Source organism: Protopterus annectens, chromosome 3.part1 (genome assembly GCF_019279795.1).
Source record: "Protopterus annectens isolate FY-2018-M chromosome 3.part1, PAN1.0, whole genome shotgun sequence".
Lineage (NCBI taxonomy): Eukaryota > Metazoa > Chordata > Ceratodontiformes > Protopteridae > Protopterus > Protopterus annectens.
Genome location: NC_056732.1, coordinates 74,747,037 through 74,773,160, shown reverse-complemented (window position 1 = coordinate 74,773,160; position 26,124 = coordinate 74,747,037). Strand labels below are relative to the sequence as shown.

At 43.4% G+C, this 26,124-nt stretch overlaps 1 protein-coding gene across 1 annotated transcript in view; it reads right to left on the bottom strand.

Moving 5' to 3' along the window:
- Positions 1-26,124, bottom strand: part of FAM91A1 (family with sequence similarity 91 member A1) — a 1,899,235-nt gene that overhangs the window by 1,368,720 nt on the left and 504,391 nt on the right. The window contains exon 8 of the mRNA XM_044066590.1: positions 25,970-26,032. Coding sequence (XP_043922525.1) covers positions 25,970-26,032 — 63 coding nt within the window. The remainder of the gene's footprint in view (positions 1-25,969; positions 26,033-26,124) is intronic.

Sequence of the window (26,124 nt, the reverse complement as noted above, 5' to 3'; positions counted from 1 at the left end):
TTGGAGATAGCCTTTCCTTGTGATGCTGTGGCATATGCCACTAGTAACTGTTCTGTCTTTCTGAAAACTTTAGTTTTGTCCAAGTAGACTCTAAGTTGTCTGTGTACGTCCAAAGAATGCAGAATTGTCTCCTCCTTGTTCTGTGGATTTGGATAAAAAGTTGGCACATTAATTGTTTGGTTAAGGGCTACAATGGATACCACCTTAGGCATAAAAGTAGGATTTGTTCTCAGAGAGACCCTGTCTGGATAAAAAAATGATAAAGGATTCCACAGCCATGACAGCCTGTAGCTTTGAAACTAGTCTTGCAGAAGTTATTGCTAGGAGCAGAGCTGTTTTCCAAGATAAGAACTTTATATCCTCAGTAGCAGCTGGCTCAAAAGGAGGTAAGGTGAATTTTTCCAAGACATAATTGAGGTCCCATGCAGGCATGGCGTTCTCCTTGGAGGCCTTAAGTTTTTGGTTCCTCTGAGGTACTGCCTTAATAAAGGAAGTGGTGGCCCTGTATTGTAATGAGCCAAAATGGCAGAGGCATGGATTTTAATTGATGAAAAAGATAGGCCTTTGTCCAGCATCTCAGTTAAGTATTGCAAAACCTGAGGAATATTTGGGACAGCTGTATCAGTTCCTTGAGCTTGGTTCCAAGCGCAGAATCTCTTCCATTTTCCAGCATAGGATTTTCTAGTACTAGGCCTTCTGGCTTCTAAAATGACATCCATCACAGCTTTACTGAGAGGTGTGGTTTGAATGGCTACATTATCCGCCATGCTGCCAGGTTTAGGGTCCTGAGTTGGCTGTGCAGAATCTGATTGTTTTGCTGGTACAGCAGATGAGGTATTTGAGGTAAGGTCCAGGCTGGGCACTGGGACAAGTTCCTTAAGATCGGATACCAGTACTGAAGACTTGTGGATCCAGGTGCCACTCTTTGGGATCCATGAGGTTTCTGCTTAGTTTGTCTGCCAGAGTGTTTTCCTTTCCTGGCAGGAATTGTGCCTGCAGATGAACTTGGTAAGTCAATGCTGTGTCCCATAAAGCCATGGCTTGTCTGCACAGGGGAAAAGAATGAGTGCCCCCCTGCTTGTTTATGTACCACATGACCGTGGTGTTGTCTGTCTTTATCAGTAGTTGTCCCGGATGAAGTAGGTCCTTGAAGGCTATCAGGGCATTTTAAACAGCTAGTATCTCTTTTTGATTGATATGTAGATGCTTTTGGTTTGTGGACCAGGTGCCATGACTGCCTCTTCTTGCCATGTGTGCCCCCCAGGCATAATCTGAAGCATCCATCGTTAGGCTCTGCCTGGCTGGGGGCAGTGAGAATGGCTGTCCCTTGTTCTGGTGACAAGCCTTTGTCCACCATCGAAACTCCTGTTGCAGGCAGGGAATTAGAGTAATCATTGTTTCCAGACTGTGGCAATGTTGTGTCCAGACACTTTTTAGGTATTATTGAATTTTCCTCATATGCAGTCTTGCGTATGGAATTAGTAAGATGCAGGATGCCATGAAGCCCAAAGCCTGCAGAATTTTTCTTGCAGATAACTGGGCCTTTGTTGTCATTTCCTTGAAATAGGTAGTCAGTTGCCTTTGTTTGTCTGGAGTGAGATAAGTCATCCGGGCAGTTGTATTTAAGCTTGTACCCAGGAATATTATCTCTTGCGAGGGTACTAGTTTTGATTTCTTTTTGTTGACTGTGTACCCTAGGCATGTTAAAAGTCTTATCACAAACGTCAGATGCTGTAGTAGAATGTCCTTGTACTCTGCTTGTATGAGGCAGTCGTCCAAGGATATATTTGTATTCCTCTTTGTCTGCAGTAAGCAATTACTGGTGCCAGGCACTTTGTGAAGACCCTGGGCGCAGTAGATAAGCCAAAGGGCAGTGCAGAAAATTGGTAATGCTTTGAGCCAGCCTTGAATCTGAGGTATCTTCTGCATGATTGTCTGATTGGGACATGCAGGTATGCCTCTTTTAGGTCTAAAATCACGAGCCAAGCCTTGCTGCCCAGCATGGGCAGAAGCTGCTGTAAGGTTAACATCTTGAAATTTGGTATATCCAGGAAAATGTTTAAAATAGATACGTCCAGTATTGATCTCCATGCTTTGTCCTTTCTGGGTACCAAGAACAGTCTTGAGTAAAATCCTTGTCCCTGCTCTTGCTGTGGCACTTGTTGAATAGCCCTCATGTCCATAAGAGCTGTGACTTGTTTTTGAGCCTCTGCCCATTGATTTTTTGGCAGGTCTGGCCAATGGTTTGCCCTTGGCAGGGTATGGAAATGAAACTTGTAGCCTTGTGACACTATGTCTAAATCTCATTTGTCCTGGGTTATAATGTGCCACTTTTGTGAAAAAAGTGCTAGTTTTCCCCCTAAGGGTGCTGCCAGAAGATAAGTGCTTGGTGCAGGCAGGGGGAAGTCATTGGGACTGTTTCCTGTATGATTGTGCTTTGTCTTCTCCACCTTTGGAAGTAGAAGCACTCCACTGCTTAGACCTGTAGGATCCTTGCGGCTCTGATCTGCCTCTAGGGCGTCTGGATCTGCCCCTTTGAGGTCTGTCTGAGACCGGAAAGGACCAATTCTTTGCAGGCCAGTGTCTGCTAAATCTAGGTGGCTGTACCTGTACGAAATCCTTGACTGTTTGCATAGATTTAGCTTTTTCTTCCATTTTCTTTAACACCTCTTCTGCCTTAACACCAAACAAGGTATCATGATGTAAAGGAGCATCTAATAATTTTGCTTTAACACGGTCAGGCAGATTTTGTTCCTTTAACCAAGCATGCCTCCTAATGACAGGACCCGTACAGCAGTCCTGCAGGAGGCCTCCAGAGAATCAAACCCACATTGCAAAGCATGCTTTCCAACTTGTTCAGCTGCATGCAATAAATCCTGCATTTCTTTGTTTTCTGCACATTCAGAATTTGCCATCATTTTCTGTTTAAGCAGTGTCATGATATATTGCTGATATTTGAGCATATGAAATTGGCAATTTAAGGCCCATATAGCCAAAGTAGCAGATGTGTAAATCTTTTTTCCCCATCTATCCAGTGCCCTAGAATCCCTGTCAGAGGGGGTAGGGTTTTTTGCAGTAGAAGCCTTGACCCCTTTTGGACCCTGAGAAATAGTTTCTGGGTCTGCAGTAGGGTTTTTGTGAGAGTCAGGGACCCTGTAGTATCTGTCTGGCTTAACAGGAGCTGGAGGTAAAGAGTCAGGGGTCAGACTAGACTCCGAGAACACATCATCTACAATGTCCAATACAGGTGGAATAGCTAGAGGCCTGTGTTGAGGAAGTAAAATGAAATCTCTGAGCCTTTTCTTAGATTCTGAAAAATCTTGGCTCTCCCAGTGGAAGTGCTCCCTCATGGTATGCAAGGTTTCCCCAAAAGAGTAGTCCTCAGGAGGAGAAGCTGAAGGAATTGATTCTTCAGCATCAGAATCCTAGGGGGGAAGAGAATATTCCTGATCAGAAGAGGAATCAGAAGAAATGGAATCATGATCTGAAGATTCATAGTCTGTCTCTTGCCTAGGCCTCTTATCAGGAGGTGGATGGGAAACCCCTGATCAAGGTGATTAAGTCTTCGGCCATTTTGAGCATCTGTTTTTTGGGCATGGAGGCCTGTCCTTGTGGCTGGTGAACTAGTTTCTTTGCCTTTAAAGGTGTTTTAGTCTTTGAAGTCGGTTTAATATACAATCGTTTAGGTCTGAATACACCCTCAGAAGCTGATGCCTGCTCAGCGGCTCCAGACCCATCTGAGGGAATAATCTCTGAGGCTCCAATACCTTGAGTTTCCAGCGGCCTGGCCGACTCCACGTGGGAGTCGGTAGCGGCCTGTGAATCCAAAGTAGCGGTCGTCAGGGGCTGCAAAAGCGCCTCACTGAGAACCGCGACTTGCTTAGGAGAAACTTAGTCATCGGTTTTGGACCTCGGTTGCCTGTCTTTTTCTTTTTCTTTGCGTTTTTTGTGAACTCCGGTAGTCGGATGGCTATCCGACGACATTGTATAATTAAATCTTCACCCAAAATAGCTTAATGCAAAATCATACTGACGCTTAATAGTGCGTTGGTTAAATCTAGCACAAAACCGACAACTAGCAATGTCGTGGTCAGGGCCTAGGCAAGGAATACAGTAAGAATGAAAGTCCTTATGAGGTATTTGCTTCCCACAAGAAATACAATTATTAACTTTTTCTGACATCGGTCTGGAGCAAGAAAAAAGTTTCCCCAATGGGGTACTTAGCTTTTAATGAAGACTTCGGATCTGAAACTCGAACACGAAAATCTCAGGAGTTGTCCGACCGGCACTTGCGGACTGCTTCTGCTTCGGGCACCGCGTGGCAAGAAAGACGGAATAAAATGGCGTCGGCTGCACCTTTCATACCCCTGACAACCCGACATCAGGGAAGAGGTGACAGCAACCGACGCAGGACCCATGACTTTGGAATTAAGGCCGACTGAGGGCAACCTGCCAGCAGGATAACCCAAATGCAATGACTGCAACAGTGAAACACAAAGAACATCAGTCCTAGAGCCCCTAGATGGTCCTAGCAAAGCCAGACCTAGACCTGGAGAAGATATCAAGCTTGTAATGCCTTGTAAACTTATGTACAGAGGACCAAGTTGCCGCTTCTAGAATACTTCTAGAATCCAATCCTTTACAAAAAGCCAAAGATAAAGTCAAGACCTTGGTACAGAGGTCCTTAGCCCTGCCTGAAAGAGTTTTGTTGTGGTGATTATAACATAAGGTAACAGACTGAGACAACAAACTGGAAATAATCTGTTTTGACACAGTTTGTTTTCTTACCATCACAAGAAATGAACAACTGATTCGAAGATCTGAAAGATTTAGGTCAGTCAAGAATGTACCCTAAAAACGGGGAGGTGGATAGTTTGGCTTAATGTAAACTCAAGATACCACTTTAGGCATAACAGAAGGATTAGTTCTCAAAGAAACCCTGTCTCTGTGGAAAATGAGAAAGGGATGACTGAACATAAGAGCTTGCAACCCTGATATTCTTTTTGCAGAGGTCATAGCAATCAGTAAAACAGTTTTCCATGTAAGTCAGCCAGATTAGCTGTTTCAGATGGAGCAAGTGTTCACAGGTAGGTACTAGGCTATCTGCCCAAAGGCATTTATAAGCCTAGCCCAAATGTGTTGGCTTTCGCTGCCCCCTTAGATTAGTTCCCTGTTCCCTGTTTCTCTAACACAAAAGTAAGATCTCATGGAAGTACCACCCTTTCTGCTTGAAATACCCTTATGCAAAAAGTACAGTTGTGTACACTTACCATAAATGTAGATGTTCAAGTGTATTCACTGTTGCAGTCATTACATTTGGGTAATCTGCTGGCAGGTTGCCCTCAGTCAGCCTGAATAACAAAGTCTTGGGTCCTGCATTGGTTGCTGTCTCCTCTTCCATGAAGTCAGGTCGTCAGGAGTATAAAACAATGCAGCCAACGCCATTTTAGTCAGTTTTTCTTGCCCCAGATGTCAGGTGCCCCCCAAATGGGGAGCAAAAATATACATGTATGTGGTATATATATATATATATATATATATATATATAAATAAACAGAAATATATGTAAATGCACTTTTAGCAACATAAACTTTACCTTCATCTAAAAGCAAATACACCACAAAGGCTTTAGAATATAGTGAAGGAAAGATAAGTTACAGAAAAGAAGGATGGCGGGTGGGTAACCCAGACTGCAACAGTGAATACACTCGAATATCTACATTTATGGTAAGTGTACACAACTGTACTATGTTCTTCATGTTTCACTGTTGCAGTCATTACATTTGGGTAGACTCCCAAAGCTATGGATGAGAGGATGGAACTAAATAGCATTAGGAGCGGCTATAAGGCCCTGCATAAAGTACAGTTGTGTACACTTACCATAAATGTAGATGTTCCAAGTGTATTCACTGTTGCAGTCATTACATTTGGGTAATCTGCTGGCAGGTTGCCCTCAGACGGCCTGAATATCAAAGTCTTGGGTCCTGCGTCAGGTGCTGTCTCTTCTTCCATGATGTCAGATCGTCAGGGGTATAAAACATGTAGCCAACGCCATTTTATTCAGTTTTTCTTGCCCCAGATGTCAGGTGCCCCCCAAATGGGGAGCAAATATATATATATATATATATATATATATATATATATATATATATATATATATATATATATATATATATATAACAGCAATATATACGTAAATGCACTTTTAGCAACATAAACTTTACCTTCATCTAAAAGCAAATACACCACAAAGGCTTTAGAATATAGTGAAGGAAAGAGAAGTCCTAGAAAAAAGGGGGATGGCGGGTGGGTAACTCGGACTGCAACAGTGAATACACTCGAACATCTACATTTATGGTAAGTGTACACAACTGTACTATGTTCTTCATGTTTCACTGTTGCAGTTATTACATTTAGGTAGAATCCCAAAGCTATGGATGGGAGGATGGAACTAAATAGCATTAGGAGCGGCTATAAGGCCCTGCAGAACTGCAGTGGCAAAGCCTGCCCTGGACTTGGAGAAGAAAGGCAAATGATAATGCTTTGTAAAAGTATGAACAAAGCTCCAAGTAGCAGCTTCTAGAATGCCTTTGGTTGGAACTTCTCTGAGAAAGGCTGCTGAGGTAGAGGCAGCCCTGGTGGAATGTGACCTGATTCCCTTGGACATGATGCAAGTAGCAGAAACGAATGCAGTGGCTTATCCACTTAGAAATAGTCTGCTTTGATATAGCCTTACCCTCTGATCCTGCAGCAAATGCCACCAGTAGTTGCTCAGACTTTCTTAGAGATTTGGTCCTGTTTAAGTAGGATCTTAGTTGTCTGTGTACGTCCAATGAATGCAAAATCTGCTCCCCCTTGTTCTGCGGATTTGGGTAAAATGTTGGCAAGTGAATAGTTTGGTTAAGAGCCACACTGGATACCATCTTGGGCATAAAGGAAGGATTGGTCCTGGGGGACACCCTGTCAGCTCCACAGCCAGGAAGGCCTGTAATTCTGAAACCCTTCTTCCTGAAGTGATTGCCAAAAGGAAAGCTGTTTTCCAAGATAAAAACTTTATATCCACAGTAGCTGCTGTTTAAAAAGGAGGCAGGGTGAGTTTTTCCAGCACAAAATTGAGGTCCCATGCAGGAGTTGGTGATCATCTGGGAGGCCTTAAATGTTTGGCCCCTCTAAGATACTGTTTTAGCAGAGGATGAGAAAAGATGGGAAGCTGTGTATTGTAATGAGCCGAGATGGCAGAGGCATGGATTTTTATTGAAGAAAAAGATAGGCCCTTGTCAAGCATCTCAGTCAAGTATTGTAAAATCTGAGGAATATTTGGTTTTGCTGTGTCCATTCCTTATGCTTGATTCCAAGCACAGAATCTCTTCCATTTATCAGAATAAGATTTTCTAGTACTACAGAATCTCTTCCATTTATCGGAATAAGATTTTCTAGTACTAGGCCTTCTAGCTTCAAAAATGACATCCATCACAGATTTACTGAGAGATGCTGTTTGAATAATTATAAGATCAGCCATGCTGCCAGGTTCAGAGTTTGGAGCTGAGTGTGCAGAATTTGGCTACTCTGCTGAGACAGTAGATGAGGTATTTGAGGCAAGTACCAAGGAGGGAATTGAGACATATTCCTTAGAATTGGGTACCAGTGCTGGTGAGGCCAGTCCAGGGCAATTAGGATCATTTTTGTTTTTTCCTGTCTGACCTTTAGTAAGACCTTGGGGAGAAGAGGCAGAGGGGGAAAGACGTAGACTGATAGGTTTTTCCAACTGAAGGATAGGGCATCCAATTTCCATGCTTGTCTGTGATAAGTCCTTGTGCAGAATTTGTCCAGTTGATAATTTTGGGGAGAGTCAAACAGACCTATGTCTGGGCTCCCCCATTTCTGTGTTACCATGTTGAAGACTTGTGGATCTAGTTTCCACTCGTGATGGTTCATAAGACTTCTGCTTAGGTCGTCTGCCAGAGTATTTTGTTTTCCTGGCAGGAATTGTGCTTGAAGATGTACTTGGTAAGTAAAGGCTGTGTCCCACAATGCCATGGATAGTCTGCAAAGGGGGTAGGGATGTGTACCCCCCTGCTTGTTTATGTACCACATAACCATGGTGTTGTCCATCTTTATCAGTAGTTGTCCTGGATGAAGTAAGTCTTTGAAGGCTGTCAGGGCATTCTGAACAGCTAGCATCTCTTTCTGGTTGATATGCAGATGCATTTGTTTTGGGTTCCATATGCCCTGAATGCATCTCCCGGCCAGGTGGGCCCCGCAAGCATAGTCTGATGCATCTGTAGTTAGGGTTTGGGTGGCAGGGGGTAGAGTGAAAGACCGTCCCTTGTTTTGGTGACATGTCTCTGCCCACCAAAGAAACTCCTGTTGTAGGCAGGGAATGAGAGGAATCATTGTTTCCAGACTGTGACAATGTTGACTCCATAAACTTTTTAGATACTACTGAAGTTTCCTCATATGCAGTCTTGCATATGGAATTAGTAGAATGCAGGATGCCATGAACCCCGAAGCCTGCAGAATTTGTCTTGCAGATAACTGGGTTTTTGTTGGCATCTGTTTGAAGTATATAGTCAGTTGCCTTTGTTTGTCTGGCGTAAGGTAAGCCACCTGGGCAGTTGTATTCAAGCTTGCACCCAGGAATGTAATTGTTTGAGAGGGTACCAGTTGTGATTTCTTTTCGTTTATTGTGTATCCTAGGCATGTTAGAAGCCTTTTTACAAATGCCAGATGTTGAAGAAGAATGTCCTTGTTTTCTGCTCGAATGAGACAGTCGTCCAAGTACGGATAGATTTGTATGCTTCTTTGTCTGCAGAATGCAATTACTGGTGCCAGGCACTTTGTAAATACCCTGGGTGCAGTAGATAAGCCAAAGGGCAGTGCAGAGAATTGGTAATGTAGAAAACTAGCCTTGAAGCGGATGCCTCTTTTAAGTCTAGAGTCACTAACCAAGCGTTCCTGCCCAGCATAGGCAGTAGCTGTTGTAAAGTCAGTATTTTGAATTTTGGAATGTCCAGGAACGTGTTCAAAATTGAGAAGTCCAGTATAGGACACGCCAGGCATTGTCTTTTCTGGGTACCAGGAAAAGTCTTGAATAAAAAAGTACAGTTTTGTACCTACCATAAATGTAGATGTCCGAGAGGAATGCATCTGCAGTCCTTACAAATGGGTTGTCCTGTCGTCAGGCAGCCCTTCGGTTGGCCGGATTCCAAAGTCTGGGTCCGGCTTCGGCTGGTGTCGCACTTCACCCGACGTCATCGCTGCAGTTCTTCGGGTATAAAGGCATCAGCGATGCCATTTCCCTCAGTGTTTCTTGCCCCAGATGCCAGGTGCCCTCTTGGATGGCTAAATTTGGATAAATGCCAATGTTTCCAAATAGTAGAGAGCAAACACAAAAATAAACATGTATGTACATATATACAAACAAATACACCATAATAGATCCCCCCCAAGCTAGCTGAAGGATGGCAAATACCCTAGGAGTACCTCAGAGGGGAAGGTGGGTGGGTAATCCTGACTGCAGATGCATTCCTCTCGGACATCTACATTTATGGTAGGTACAAAACTGTACTATGTCCTTCAAGGATGCATCTGCAGTCCTTACAAATGGGTAGAATACCATAGCTAAACAAGGGGAGGAGGAAAGAGTAGAGATTATGGTGTAGCTAGGATCCCTTGCAAAACAGCAGTGGCAAAACCTGCTCGGGATCTAGAGTATAAAGGTAAATTGTAATGCTTGGCAAATGTATGCACGGAGGTCCAAGTAGCAGCCTCTATAATGTCCTTGGTAGCCACTCCTCGTAAGAAAGTTGTGGTAGTGGCTGTAGCCCTTGTGGAGTGAGGCCTGATGTTCTCTGGAGTTTTCTTTCCATGGTAGGAGTAACAAAATCTAATGCAATTTCCTATCCATTTGGAGATTGTCTGTTTTGAAATTGGTTTTCCTTCCTTCCCTGTGGCATATGCTACTAGCAGCTGGTCAGTTTTTCTATTGGACTTAGTCCTGTCCAGGTAGTAGCGTAATTGCCTGTGTACATCCAAGGTATGCAAGAGCCTTTCTCCCCTGTTCTGTGGGTTTGGGAAGAATGTGGGTAGGTGGATAGCCTGATTTAATGACACTCTGGATACCACCTTAGGCATAAATGTAGGATTTGTTCTCATGGACACTCTATCTTGATGGAAGATCAGGAAGGGTTGCACTGCCATTAGTGCCTGTAGTTCAGAAACCCTTCTTGCTGAAGTTATTGCCAGCAGAAAAGCAGTCTTCCAGGATAAGTATTGTAATTCTGCTGTTGCTGCTGGCTCGAAAGGGGGAAGAGTCAATTTTTCTAGCACAAAGTTCAAGTCCCATGCTGGCAAAGGTGGTTTCCTGGGAGGTTTTACATTTTTAATTCCTCTTAGAAACTGTCTGAGCAGGGGATGAGAGAAGACAGGAGGATCCCAGCTGTATTCTGCTGAAATAGCTGAAGCATGAATCTTGATGGAGGAATAGGACAGGCCTGAGTGGAAGAGCTCTGCCAAGTACTCCAGGATGTTGGCTATGTTCACCAGTGTCACATCTTCTCCCCTTGCAGTACTCCAAATGAGATATCTTTTCCATTTTGCTGCATAATTCTTTCTTGTTGAAGGTCTGCGAGCCTCCAGGATTATGTCTTTAACCCTTTGGTATAAATTTGGGTTAATTGCTGTTATGTAATGTTCCAGGCAGTTAGCTGCAGAGTTTTCAGGTTTGGATTCAGGATGCTGTAGTTGTTCTGTGTTAACAGTAATGGGGTCAGGGGTAGTGTCCATATTTGTTCCCGAGACATGCTCCTCAGCAGTGGGTACCAATGTTGCCTTGGCCAGTCTGGAGCTATCAGAATGATCCTTGGACGGTCCTCTTTGATCTTCAGAAGCACCTTGTGCATCAAAGGAAGTGGTGGGAATGCGTATGCTGTCAGGTTTTCCAACTGAATGATAGGGAGTCCACCTTCCAAGCAAGTGGATGGTACGTCCTTGTGCAGAATTTCTTTAGCTGATGATTGAGTGGGGATGCAAACAAGTCTATTTGAGGTAATCCCCATTCTCTTGTGATGGCTTTGAAGATGTCCGGATGAAGCATCCATTCGTGGGCATCTGTGGTAGTTCTGCTTAATATGTCTGCTAGAATGTTTTCTTTTCCTGGTACATAAATTGCTTGTAAGTGAATGTTGTAGGTGAGGGCCACATCCCATAGGTCCAGTGCCAGCCGGCATAGAGGATATGAATGGGTGCCTCCCTGTTTGTTGATGTACCACATAACTGTGGTGTTGTCTGTCCTTATCATCAACTGACCTTCTTGGAGAAATGGTCTGAATGACTGGATTGCCAATTTTACTGCCAGCATTTCCTTTAGATTTATGTGCAGGCGCAGTTGGTCTTGAGTCCATAAGCCTTGTATGCACTTGTCCAGCATGTGTGCCCCCCAACCGAGGTCTGAGGCATCTGTCGTGATGGTTTGGCTTGGTTGGCTGTTGCAGAAGGGCAATCCTGTGTTTGAGTGGCAGGCCTGAGCCCACCATAGGAACTCTTGTTTCAGGCATGGAATTATTGGAATTTTGGTCTCTAGGCTGTGCTTGTGTTGGGACCACAAATTCTTTAGGTACCACTGTAGCTTTCTCATATGCAGTCTGGCATGAGGGACCAGAATTATGCAGGATGCCATGAAGCCTAGAGCTTGCATTACTTTTCTTGCAGTTAGATGGTTCTGCTTTGTTAGTGCCAAGAAGTAGAGAGGTAGTTGCTCTTCCTTTTCTGCAGTTAGGAATGCCATTTGTTTTGATGTGTCCAGCTCTGCACCCAGAAAGGTTATTCTTTGGGATGGAGTCAGCCTTGACTTTTTTTATATTGACCGTATATCCCAAGGCTTGCAGCAGGTAAATGACTCTTTGTAAGTCTTCTATTAGCTTGCTTTTGTTGTCCGCTTGTATCAGGCAGTCGTCCAGGTAGGGATAAATCTGGATCCCCTGAAGTCTGCAATGAGCAATTACTGATGCCAGGCATTTCGTGAACACTCTGGGCGCAGTAGATAAGCCAAAGGGCAATGCTGAAAATTGATAATGCTCTGATCCTGCAAGAAATCTGAGGTATCTTCTGCAAATTGGTCTTATGGGGACGTGCAGGTATGCCTCCTTGAGATCTAGAGTTACCAGCCAAGACTCCTTGCCCAGCATGGGAAGAAGCTGCTGTAGGGTCAGCATTTTGAATTTTGGAACAATAAGGAATGTGTTTAAGGCGGACAGGTCTAGAATGGGTCTCCATTTGTTTTCTTTTCTTGGTACCAGGAAGAGAGTCTGGAGTAAAATCCCTTTCCTTGCTCCGTAGATGGTACCTTTTCCACAGCTCTCATTCTTAATAGCTGAGATATTTGCTTTAGAGCTTCTGTCCTTTGAGTAGGTGGTAGGTTTGGCATTCCTCTCTTCCTTGGTAGAGTATGGAAATGGAACCTGTAACCTTGGTCTATAGTTTGCAAAATCCATTTTTCTCTTGTGATGCAATGCCAGTTTTCTGAAAATAAGGTTAGCTTTCCGCCTAAGGGTGCTTGTAGTTGTTCCCTGGTAGGCGGTGCCACTGTCAAGTCACTGTGATTGAGTTGTTGTAGTGGTGGTGGCTGCGTCAGTGCCTCGCTGGTTGTTACCTTGCCATTGGCGTCCTCTGTAGGCACCCCTGGACTGGTTTCTGCCTCTAGAACGCCTATTCCTGCCTCTCTGAGTCTTAGAGGAGTCCGGAAAGGACCAATTCTTGGAGGGCCAGTTCCTGCTAAACCTTGGAGGTTGAACCTGTAAGAAATCTTTCACAGTTTGTACAGATTTCGTCTTCTCTTCCATCTTTTTTAGTACCTGCTGAGCAGGGGAACCAAATAAATTGACCTTGTCCATGGGTGCATCCAAAAGCTTTGATTTGACATGGTCTGGTAATACCTGTTCTTTCAACCATGCATGTCTCCTGATAACTGTGCCAGTCATGGCTGATCTAAAGGAAGCCTCCAGTGCATCATAGCCACATTTTAAAGAATGGTTACTAACCTGCTGTATGTTATGTACCATTTCCTGAACATATTTTTTATCTAAAGATTCTTCAGAGGACAGCTTTTTAGTTAACTGGTCAAGCATAAACTCTTGATATTGAATCATATGAAATTGGCAGTTCAAAGCCCTAGCTGACAAGGTAGCAGAAGTGTAAACTTTTTTACCCCATCTCTCTAAGGACCTGGATTCCCTTTCAGAGGGGAGGGGGTTTTTAGTAGAAGTAGCTGCTACAGCTTTAGGTCCTTGGGAGATAGACTCTGGATCTGCATAAGGAGCCTTGTATAAATGGTGATGAGTGTTCGGGACCCTGTAGAACCTATCGGGCTTAGCAGGAGCCGGAGGTAATGAATCAGGAGCAGTGCAAGCATCATTAAATGCATCATCTACAACAGAAAGAACTGGAGGTATAGCTAAGGGCCTATGCTGTGGCAAATGTAGAAAGGTTCTAAGCCTTTTTCTGGAGTCTGAGAAATCTTGGCCCTGCCACTGAAATTGTTCCCTCATAGCATGCAAGGTTTCCCCAAAGGAAAATTCCTCAGGAGGAGAGGCTGAAGGAATGGACTCTTCCGCATCAGAGTCTTCGTAAGGAGAATAAGAAGCCTCAGGAGGGTCTGTGTGTTCTGAGTCATCAGAGGAATCCTCAGTGGATACTGGTTCAGGGAGCTCTGCTCTAGGCCTCTTTTCTGGAGGAGGGAGAGAAGACCTGTCTGGATGAGGCTGGGATCCACGAATTAAGGAAATTAGATCCTGAGCCAAAGAAAGCATATGAGAGCTAGTGCTGGGCCTGTGTGAGGGGGGTTTGGCAGGCACAATTTTTGAAGCTTTGGCTGCTTTAGCCCTGGCAAAGGCCTTAATAGACATGGCTGCAGGAGGCCTAGCAGCTCCACGTGCAGGGGTTGAAATATCCAGGGGAATTGTGTCTGATAATTCCTGAGAAACCGCAACAGAAGGTTGGATTTCAGAAGCCGTCTCTACCAGGTTAGAGGAGGCCTCGGTAGAAGGCATGGTTTCGGCTGAAGAAAGAACAGCTTGCTCGGTTTCGGCCGAAACCGAGACACTCGCGGTTTGCTTACTCGCGGTTTCGGCCGAAACTGTGGACCGCGAGTGCCGGTCCTTTTCTTTTCGTTTTTTGGAAATTTGCGTAGTCGGAGGATCCGACGGCATAATATAGGCAAAATCAGAGCCGAAAATCTGTTCAGCAAACTCCGACCGACTTCTAAGCGTCCGTCGGTTAAAAGAAGCACAGGCTAGACAAGCTGCTACGTCGTGGTCTGGGCCTAAGCAATGAATACAGTAGGAGTGGAAATCCTTATGAGGTATTTGTTTCCCACAAGATAAACAGTTATTCACTTTCTCTGACATCGGCTGAGGCAAGAAAGAGTCCCCAACGGGGTACTTAGCTTTTTAGAAGTCTTCGAAGTAGTATTCGGTAGTAGTAATCTCTGGATCTGACCGACCGGCACTTGCGAACAGCTTCTGCTTCGGGCGCCACACGGCAAGAAAGACTGAGGAAAATGGCGTTGGCTGATGCCTTTATACCCGAAGAACTGCAGCGATGACGTCGGGTGAAGTGCGACACCAGCCGAAGCCGGACCCAGACTTTGGAATCCGGCCGACCGAAGGGCTGCCTGACGACAGGACAACCCATTTGTAAGGACTGCAGATGCATCCTTGAAGGACATCTTGTCCTTTTTCCTTTTCTGGTACTGGTTGAATAGCCCCCATATCCATGATCGATGTAACTTGTTTCTGAGTCTCTGCCCATTGATTTTGTGGCAGATCTGGCCATCCGTTTGGAATTGGCAAAGTATGGAAATGAAATCTGTACCCCTGGTATACTATGGGTACTTGTCCTGGGTAATTAACCGCCAATTTTGAGCATGAAGTGCTAATTTTCCCCCTAAGGGGGCTGCCAAAACATAAGTGCTTGGTGAAGGTAGAGGGAAGTCATTGAGACTGCTTACTGTAGGGTTGTGCTTTGTTTCCTCCAGATGTGGAGGTGGAGGCACCCCATTGCTTTGACCTGTAAGAACCCTGTGATTGGTATCTAGAGCCTTTTCAGCACCTGGATTTGACTTGAGTGGCTCTGCTGGACACAGGAAAGGACCAATTTTTAGTAGGCCAGTGCCTACTGAACCTGGGTGGCTGCACTTGTAAGAAATATTTTACAGTTTGCATAGATTTAGCTTTGTCTTCCATTTTCTTTAAAACCTCTTCTGCCTTATTACCAAACAGAGTATCATGCTGTAAGGGGGCATCCAACAATTTAGCTTTAACATGATCAGGCAGATTTTGCTCCTTGAGCCAGGCATGCCTTCTAATCACAGATCCAGTAACTGCGGCACTGCAAGAGGCCTCCAAGGAATCAAAACCACATTGCAAAGTATGCTTTCCAACCTGTTCTGCTGAATGTAATAATTCCTGTAATTCTTTATTTTCCACACAATCAGAAATCAACATAATTTTCTGCTTCAATAAGCCCATAACATGTTGTTGATATTTAAGCATATGAAACTGGCAGTTTAAGGCCCTAATTGCCAAGGTTGCAGACATATAAACCTTCTTTCCCCATCTATCAAGCGTCCTGGAATCTCTATCAGAGGGGGTAGGATTTTTGGCTGTAGAGGCCTTTACCCCTTTGGGACCCTGTGAGATAGTCTCAGGATCAGCAGCAGGATTTTTGAATAGAAATGTGTGGGAGTCAGGAACCCTGTAATATCTGTCTGGCTTACTAGGAGACAGAGGCAGGGAATCAGGAGCCACGCTTGATTCCGAAAACACATCATCAACAATGTCTAATACAGGAGGCATTGCCAAAGGCCTATGCTGAGGAAGAAGAAGGAAATCCCTAAGCCTCTTTTTTGATTCAGAGAAATCCTGACTCTCCCAGTGAAAATGTTCCCTTAAAGTATGCAAGGTTTATCCAAAAGAGTAATCCTCAGGAGGAGATGCAGAAGGGATGGATTCTTCTGCATCAGAATCCTCATAGGGTGGAATAGAAAATTCCTGATCAGAAGAAATGGAAACCTGATCTGAAGATTCATAATCAGTGCCTTGCCTAGGCCTCTTAGCAGAGGGGTGTTGGGAATCCCTGATCAAGGTAATTAAGTCCTCAGTCATTTTGATCATCTGTTTTTTAGGCATAGGGCCCTGAGCACGTGGCTCATGCTTCAGTTTTTTTAGACATAGAAGATGTTTTTGATCTTGTTTTTGAAGCCAGCATTGGTTTTATATAAAAATGTTGGAGGCCTGAAAACACTCTCAGAAGCCGGTGCCTCCTCAGTGGCTCCAGACCCATCCAAGGGAGAGACATCCGCGTGTTCAATACTCTGAGAATCACGCGGCATACCAAACTCTGCATGGGTCTCGGTAGAGGCTTTTTTGTGAACTCCGGTAGTCGGATTGCTAACCGACGACATTTCAAGGTAATTAAATCTTGATCCAAAATATTTAGAAGCAAAAACATACAGATGCTTAATAGTGCGTTGGTTAAATCTAGCACAAAACCGACAGCAAGGCACATTATGATCTGGGCCTAGGCAAGGAATACAGTACAAATGAAAATCTTTATGAGGTATTTGCTTCCCACAAGTAATGCAATTATTAACTTTTACTGACATCGGTAAGGAGCAAGAAAAAGTTTCCCCAACGGGGTACTTAGCTTTAGTTGAAGACTTTGGTTCTGAAACTCGAATGCGAAAAATTCAGGAGTCGGACGACTGGCACTTGTGAACTGCTTCTGCTTCGACCACCACGTGGCAAGAAAGACTGAATAAAATGGCGTTGGCTGCATGTTTTATACCCCTGACGACCTGACGTCATGGAAGTGGAGACAGCAACTGACGCAGGACCCAAGACTTTGTTATTCAGGCCGACTGAGGGCAACCTGTCAGCAGATTACCCAAATGTAATGACTGCAACAGTGAAACACGAAGAACATCCCACTTTCAAAACCATTTTGACATGAGAATGCAATGAAAGAGAAAGACCCATGAGGCAGACATGCTGAAATGTCCAATAAAAGAACCTTGATGGAGGCCACAGAATAGTAACTCAAAGAAATATTATACAACTGGACAACAGCTGGTACTGAATGGTTGTTGGTTATGATGTTGGCACCAACTAGAAAACCTTTACCATTTGCTAATATAAGATTGTCCAGCAGCAGGCTTTCTTGCCTCCATTAGTATCTGCCATATGTCCTCAGCAAGAAAGTACCTTAAGGGAATTAAGACCCAAACATCTACAGTCAGTCGAAGTTGATTGGGGTCAAAATTTATCAATCACTCCTGATCTTAGGTTCATAGGTCGATACTAGGCTATCTGCCCTAGGGTATTTATAAGCCTAGCCAGAGTGTATTTGGATTCCGCCTCCCTATTAGATTAGACTACTGTGCCTCTGTAAAGTAGGTCACAGTAGGTACCCTTTTAAGATTAGTTTACTGTGCCTCTGTCTAGCAGGGACACAGAAGAGATCCCAGGGGTGAATTTGAGATTTCCCATCCACGCATCCAGATTTCGCTTGAAGAGGGTCAGCGAGGGGCTATGCCCAACATGAATTGGGATTCTATTCCAGAGTGAGGGGAGCCTCTGGGAAATGAATCTGTCCCTCCAGCATGTCCTATTTATTTTTGTGCTGAGGTTTAGGTCCCTGGAGCGTGTAGCTCTAAGGGACTTGAATTTTTTGAGGTGGAGCATGTCCATTAATTCTGGGTTTGACATGGCTTTGTACGTCAGGCATAGATCGCCTCTGAGTAGGCGGTAAGCAACTGAGTAAAGCTGGAGTTTCTTTAGTCGAGCTGCATAGGACATCTGTTTGTAGCCCATGATCCTCTTGGTGAGGTACTTTTGTGGTCTCTCCAGTTGCTGCAGGTGCCGTGTAAGGTACATCCCAAAAGGGGCACTGTATTCAATTATGGGCCTGATGAGTAGAGGGGCAAAATGACCTCTCTTGATCTAGATGCGAACCCTTTCGTGATAAGGTGGGGTATATAGAAGGTCTTTCTAACCACTTTGGCAACGTGATTATCAAAGGAGATATTACTATCTACGTTGGTCCCCAAATCTCTAATTACTTCTTCCGTACTTAATGGATTACCACCTATGTGGTAATTTGTGGGCACCTTGTTTTTCCCAAAGGGGATGACTATGCACTTTTTAGCATTTAGCTTGAGGCCGTGGCTCTGGCACCAAGCATCCGTCTCTGTGAGACCCTTTTGGAGGATGCTTGTGTCAGCTGGAGATTCGATTATGGCCCCCAGTTTGCAGTCATCTGCAAACTTTGTCAGCCATAATCCCCCCGTGTTAGCCTGAACCTCAGATAAGTATATACCGAACAAGAGAAGTCCCAGAACTGAGCCCTGTGGGACGGCACCTGTAACTGGTTTGGATTCGGATATGGCACCTGCGATTCTGAACATGTGGGTTCCATCTCTGAGCCAGTTTGCAACCCATCTTGTGACATAGGGGTTGATATTTAAGCTGGTAAGCTTATTTATGATGTCCGAGTGGGGTATCGTGTCGAAGGATTTTGCGAGGTCCAGGTAGGCTGTGTGGACTACCTTGCCCTCATCTATGGCTTTGGTAACTGTTTCAAAGAAATCAACTAGGTTTAAGAGGCAAGATCTGCCCTTAACAAAGCTGAATTGGGTAGGGTCCAGTGTCTGGAGGCTTCCAATGTCTTTGTTTATGATTTCCATGATAATACACTCCATAGCTTTACAGACCAGACTAGTCAGGCTTATGGGGTGATAGTTTCCGGGGTCCTTTGTGGAGTGGGACCACTGTAGCTGTACACCATTCTTTGGGTACATATCCTGTAGTAAGGCTAAGTTTGAACAGTGACTTAATGTGAGGGTTCAGTTCTTCTTGGAGCTCGTGTAAGACACAGCCTGGGACACCGTCCGGTCCCATAGATGCTGTGTTTTTTGCTTTGGAGAGGGCAGCTTTCACCTGTGCATCTGTGATGTCAGGGAGGTTACATTCAGTTGGGATAGGCATTTGCTCCTTTGGGGAGAAGGGGGGGGGGGGGAGTTTGCGCTGAATCTGTCTGCCAGGATGTTGGCTATGTCTGTAGGTTCGGTATATTTTGTACCGTTATGCAACAATTCAGAGCATATCTGGGAGTTTCCGCCCATGTTCCTGACGTAACTAAAGAAGGCCTTGTGATTATCTTTAGTGTCTAGGGCAATTTTTCTTTCGAAACTGGCCTTTGATGATTTTATGAGGGATCGAAGTTTCTTGCTAATACTGATCAGAGATGCCTTCCTTTTTTGAGATTTTGCTGTCATGTAGTAGCTTCCTCCTTCTGTAGTACAGTTTATTTATGGCCGGGGTCCACCAGACCGGTCTCCTGTTTTTGGAGGAGTGAGTCTTGATTTTATTTGGGATAGCAGATATCTTGTGTGAGTAGATACATTCTATGAGGAAGCTTGTGGTAATTGCCCCTGGCCATTTCCAAAAGAAGGGAGTACACACTGGTTGCCTAGGCCAGAATGGAGTCACCACAATAATCTTGAGAGATTCCTTCTGAACCTCAGAAGTACCACAGATATTAGAGGAAAGGGTGGAAAGCAAACAAGAACATTCTAGTCTAAGGAAAGGAAAGAGCAACTGTCTTCCATTCCTTCTTGCATGGAATCCTGGAGCAGAATGTTGTCAGCCGATTGTTCAGAGAGGCAAATACATCTTACTTGAGGAAGTCACCACACAGGATCATAGGAGGTTACTAGGCTATTGCCCCTGAGGCCCTTATACGTCTAGCCAAGAGTTTAGCCCATGTTTAGCCAAATCAGCACCCGATGCCCCTGTGCAGCAGGGACATAGGTGGAATTCCAGGGGTATATTTTCTGTTTCCCATCCAGTTATCCAAGTTGCACTTAAAAAGGGGTAAAGAGGTACACTGGTTGATGTGGACAGGAAGTTTATTCTATAGATGGGGGAGTCTCTGGGACACAAATCTGTCCCACCAACAAGTCTTGTTGAAGTCAACGACCAGATTGAGGCCGCATGTGCCGGTTACTCGAATGGAACTTGACTTGCAGATATTCAAGCAGTCTCATCAAGGTGGGGGTCCGTGAATGCCTTGTACGCCAGACAGAGGTCACCTCTGTGGAGTCTGTATGAAACAGAGTAGAGGGATAGAGCTTTTAGCCTATCTGTGTATGGTAGATGTTTGAGGCCCTGGATTCTCCTGGTGAGAAACCTCTGTGGTCTCTCCAGCTGCTGCATGTGCTTTACAAGGTACATGCCAAAATGGATGTTGTACTCGATAATGGCCCTTACAAGGGAAGAAGATAGGGACGTTATGAACTTGTCCTTGGATCAGATACCCTTACTTATGAGGTGAGCCATGTAGAAGGCTTTCCGTACAATGGTAGCAACACGGTGATCAAAAGTCAGGCTGCCATCAACATGGGTGCCCAAATCACTTACGACCGACTGAGTGCTTAGGTTGTTGTTATTAATGTGATCATTTGTGGGGACATCACTCTCCCCGAAGGGGAGGGCATTTTTTGGTATTCAGCTTGTGGCCATGTTTCTGGCACCAGTCATTTGTCTGAGTGAGACCCTCTTGGAGGATGTCTACATCACTAGGGGAATTGATGACAGTACCCAGCTTGCAGTCATCTGTAAACTTGGTCAGCCATAGCCCATTGGTTTTGGCTTGCACCTCAGAAAAGTATACCCCAAATAACAGAGGCCCCAAGACCGAACCCTGGGATACAACACTTGTTACAGATCTACTGCTTGAGGTGGCTTCCCCTATTTTGATTACGTGGGTTCTAGCAGTGAGCCAGTTTGCTACCCATCTGGTAACATATGTATTGATGCCTACTTGAGAGAGTTTATCTATTATGCCCGAGTGGGGAACAGTGTCAAAGGCTTTGGCCACATCAAGGTAGGCAGTGTGCACCATCTTCCCCTCATCCATGGCTTTGGTGACTGTCTCAAAGAAGTCAACCAAATTTAGCAGACATGACCTCCCCTTGATGAAGCCAAATTGTGTGGGATCAAGTGTTTGGAGGCTGCCAATGTCCTTGATGAGGTCCATGATAATCCGTTCCACGGCCTTGCAGATCAGGCTAGTTAGGTTGATGGGTCTATAATTTCCTGAATCGGTGGACACTCCACCTTTGTGTAAAGGGATGACAGTAGCTGTCCTCCACTCAGCTGGAATGAAGCCATTACTCAGTCTATGGTTGAATAGGGTGCCTAGTGGTGCTGCAAGTTCCTGCCTGAGTTCGCGTAGGATGCAGGCTAGCAGGTTATCGGGTCCCATGGAGGTGGTATTTTTTGCCTTTGAGAGAGCAGTGATGACCTGTTCCATAGATATAAGGGGAATGGGGCAGGTACTGGGCATGTCCTGATTGTGTCTATATTACATAATCAAACTTTTAAAAGTTCAAACGTCATATGGTTGAAACCATATGATCGAACTTTTAAAAATAAAAAAAAATAAACCAAAGAAAAAAACCTGCCTGAATGGTTTAAGCAGGGGGACAAGCCACCCTGCACCCCCACACCCCCTGCTCTTTAAATATACCAACTCCGAGATCGCACTATAGTGCAGAAAAGGGAAATCTTCCCATTCCGCACTGTACGGCGATCTCCATTGAAACATTCAAAGTTTTAAAAGTTTGATCATACGGTGTCGACCATATGATGTTCAAACTTTTAAGAGTTTGACAATGTGATACAGACCCATCCTGATTTACTGATGGGGGACAGAGGGGTAAAATTTTCACTGAATCTGTCAGCCTGCAAGTTTGCTATATCTACGGCATTTGTATATGTGGTGTCAGTGACTACCAGTTCTGAACAGATCTGGGTGCTTCCTTTGAGGTTGTGGACATATGTGAAGAAAGCCTTACAACTGTCTCTAGCAGATGTGCCCAATTTGGACACAGATCAAATCTTGGAAGACACTCTGATCTTTCAATTTGAGGGACTGAGCTTGTCCTACTCAGCTTGTCTATCATACAATTTTGCTTTGACAGAATGTAAGATGCCTGCAGAGTGAGACTGTGCTGTGAAGTTATATCCCAAGTAAATGTGGCTCTCTGCAAAGGGGGTAAAACCTGGTTCACCCCAGCTTGTTGATGTACCACATTACTGTGGTATTGTCTGTGACAACCAGAACAGGTCCAGGGAACCAAAGAAGATTCAAAAAGTTGATTCCATTGATCAAGGCAAGCATTTCTTTTATACTTATGTGTTTCTGTCTGTCCATGGTGTCCCCACACACCCTGCACTTTTATTCCTCCTGAAACTGCTCCCCAAGCAAAATCAGAGACATCTATGGTGACATACTTCTTTTGAAGCAGGAAGGGAGAAGGGAAGACCTGGGTACAGTGAAAATTACTATCTCCACCAAGTGATTTCTTTTCTGACAAACCCCAGCACTGGTATTTGAAAAGGCAAGGGATTTTGGTGCTGGGACCAAAGAGACTTCAGATATCACTGTATTGGTCTCATGTGGAGTCTTGCCAGTGGTATCATGAGAATCATAGATGCCATGAGACCCAAAGGCCTCATGTATTCCTTCACAGAGAATGAAGTCAGAGTGGAAAACCCTTGAAACAGATCTAGATATAGATCAATTTTTTCTTGTGCAAGAAAAGGTCTTTGAACTGAGGTATCTAACTGACATCCCAAGAACACAATCCTGTGTGAAGGAATCAAAAAATACTTTTGAATGCTCTCTTGGAATCCCAGTTTGTGTAAGGAATCTCTCACCCAAGTGAGAGATTCCTGACATTGTCAAAAAAGACTAAATAGGGAAAGTGTAGATACCCTCTAGACTGCAATGAGCTACAACTGGAGTTAAACATTTTGTGAACCCACTTGCTGCAGTGGATAGTCCAAAGGGTAAGGCACAGAATGACATCCAATTTCTTAAGAAACACCTGAAGTTTGGATGAATATGGATGTGATGACAAGTATCTTTTAAATCTACTGTTACCAGGTCCCTTAAAACAGTCACTCTAATTTGGACTGTCCTTGGTTTTGGGAGGTTCCTGAATTCTTTCTGGTACCCCCTTGCCATTTTTTCTTAAACTTTTGTTTACCTTTAAGTTGATGAGACTATTTTTTTTGCTAAAACTGGATGTGGGGTTAAAGAATCCCTTAGAAAATTTTGAAAAGATCTGAAAAGTCTTAGAGATTCCCTGTATCAGCTTTCCGCTTTCATCACGCTTTAAACACTAAATCTCTATCTAAAGGAGAATTTAAAATCTAACTTTTAAACATCATTTGGCAGGTTCTGTGAACACAGCCAGGCAAATCTCCTCAAAACAGTACAAGTGGTCATAGCCCTGGTAAAGTATCAACTGAGTCATACACCAGTGTAAACAATAAATTAAGATTTGTACAATGGATGAAACTAAATCATGCCCCAGTGGCCTAATGTATAAGGCACTGGCCTCCTAAGTCAGGGATTGTGACTTTGAATCCCATCTGGGATGACAATCTTAGAGATCTGTAGAGCTTCATGGGAGGTTGGCATAATAACTTAGGTGCTTGCTTTACAGACACAAGGTGCAGGGTTTGATTCTCATATGGGGTAACTGGCTAGGCTTAAAATGGCCCACAAGGCAATTAGCCTAATACTAATCTATGAACCATTTAAATAACTTTTTCCACACAAGAAGAAACTGTTGACAAAAATAAAGTTATCTAGAGCCATTTTTTTTCCTAAGAAGAAGAAACTGCAGACAAAACATTTCTCAGTTTTACAATCTGTCAAAATAAACTTTAACATATGAGCCTGATAATTCAAAATTCTGAAAATCAAAGTTGCAGAAGCATACATTTTTTCATACTTATTGATAGTCTTTCTATCCTTGTCAGAAAGTAGTTTGTTGTTGGTCAAGCAGAAAACGGTGCCTCTTTCTCAGGAAAGCAAATGGTAAAATATGGTAAAAAACTGAAGTCTATAAACAAAAACACAGCAGAAAGTACTTTAAAACATGTTGCCAACTCCAAAAAGTAAAACAAACACAATTTCCTCCAAAGAAAAAAAGATTTTCAATTACATTAAACAACTTTTAAACAGACAAGAAAAAAGTGCACTCCTACAGTTAAGTCCTGTAACAGTCCATTAAAACACAAATTCCTAACTTAAGCATAGATTTCCTTAAACAGGAAAGTACAACAAAACAATATATTTTTTTAATGGGGAAGGTGCTTCCCCAAAGGGAACTTAACGAACAGCACAAGACAATCATCGATCCTCGGACGTCTACAGAGAAGCACTCCCTTCGCTGGCAGGAAAGCTTCAAAGGGCTTAGTATCTAAACCTGTCTTTTTTGCCAGCTCAGCTTGAGCTGAATCATTGAGTTTGGGTGCATGGAAACTGCCTTGAAGCTTTGGATGTTGGCAGGATATCACACATATAGCTAAGGTGATCAATATGATGAACATCAACTGCAGTGAGCTACAAACCACTATGTGATAAAATGTGAAATGATTTACAAGAATGAGTGATAAATGCCAAGTGAGCACAATGCTCCAAGTCCCATTACCTCTAAACAGAATCAATATACTCAAATTAAATGTGTGTGTGTGTGTGTGTGTGTGTGTGTGTGTGTGTGTATGGTTTGCTATCAGTACTTCGATCGCTACATGTGCGATTTTTAATATGTCGAGTGAGAGGTATGTCGACTGAAAATATCGACAGAAAAAATGTCGGAATTGATCTCAGCGAATGCAATACAGCATTCATTGTTGTGAATTCCGACATTCTAAGCCAGATCGCACTACAGTGGGGATCGGGAAATGTACCCTTACCCTCACTGTAGTGCGATCTTGGAGTTAGAATATTAAAGTAGGGGGGTGTGGGGGTGCAGGGGGGCACAGCCCCCCTGCAATACGTTTGTTTTAATGTTTAGTGACTAAAACTGAAATTACTCAGTCTTAGTTACTACACTGACTTGAGTTTCAACCAAAGCTCGTCTCAGTCTTAGCTAGGCCCAGTCAAACCCAACGTTACTTATATAATCCATTAATCCATCTTAGCTATCAAAAGATATTTTCCCTTTTCTCTCCGTACCCTCCTTCAATTAAATTCCTCTACCCCCTTTATATTATCTCTAGCTTCCATTATCTGGACTGCAACCTCCTTTCTCAGCCTCTGTTGCCGTCTACCCTACCTACCCTTCTCTTATCTAATTCTTCCTCTCCTTCTTTATAAATGTTCTTCCTTTTCCTATCTCCTCTTCCTATACCCTCATTTCTCTTATATGTTTAATGTTTTCTCCCTTTATAGTTTCCTTCCATCTCCCACTTTGTTGTTGACTTTCTCTTACCTAAATAAAACCTTACTTTGAACCTCTGTTCATTATGGAACCTATTTGTAGTTGTCTTTTGATTTTTTTTAAATTCCTTAATATCACTGTAAATATTACCTTACATAGAACATTCTCTTAAATATGTAACCTATTAGTATTTTTCTTTTGATTTTTGTTAAATTGCTAAATATTACTGCATACCACATTTTAAATGTTTATCTGTTTGGAGCTTTTCTCCCCGGGCCTCCGCTGAAAATGGATATGTATCCAGTCGGACTTTCCCGGTTAACAAATGTAAAATAAAATAAAATAGTGGATAGCAGCATGTCAGTAAAATCGAAATGTTCGACATTCGACTTTATTGACATGGTTAGTTCGAAATTTACTGCATTCAATGTTCTGGTTTTTGAGTATATTATTCGAAAATCTGAACATTTGTACGCTGTGAACTTGAACATTTGATAATAAACCATATGTGTGTGTATATATATATATATATATATATATATATATATATATATATATATATATATATATATATATATATATACATATATATAGACACACACACACATATATACATGTGCATGTGTGTGTAAGTATAAGTCACATATTGCATTTATTAAAACAACTACTCACCTGCTATGCAGCTATCATCAGATATTGGCACATCCAAGTAAATGAATCCCTTATTGTACAAACCTTTAAAACAAAGCAAACAATAATTAAGCTATATGACAAGCATGTTTTTCAAGAAAACAGTATACCACAAACCAGAGTGAATATCTGTAGTA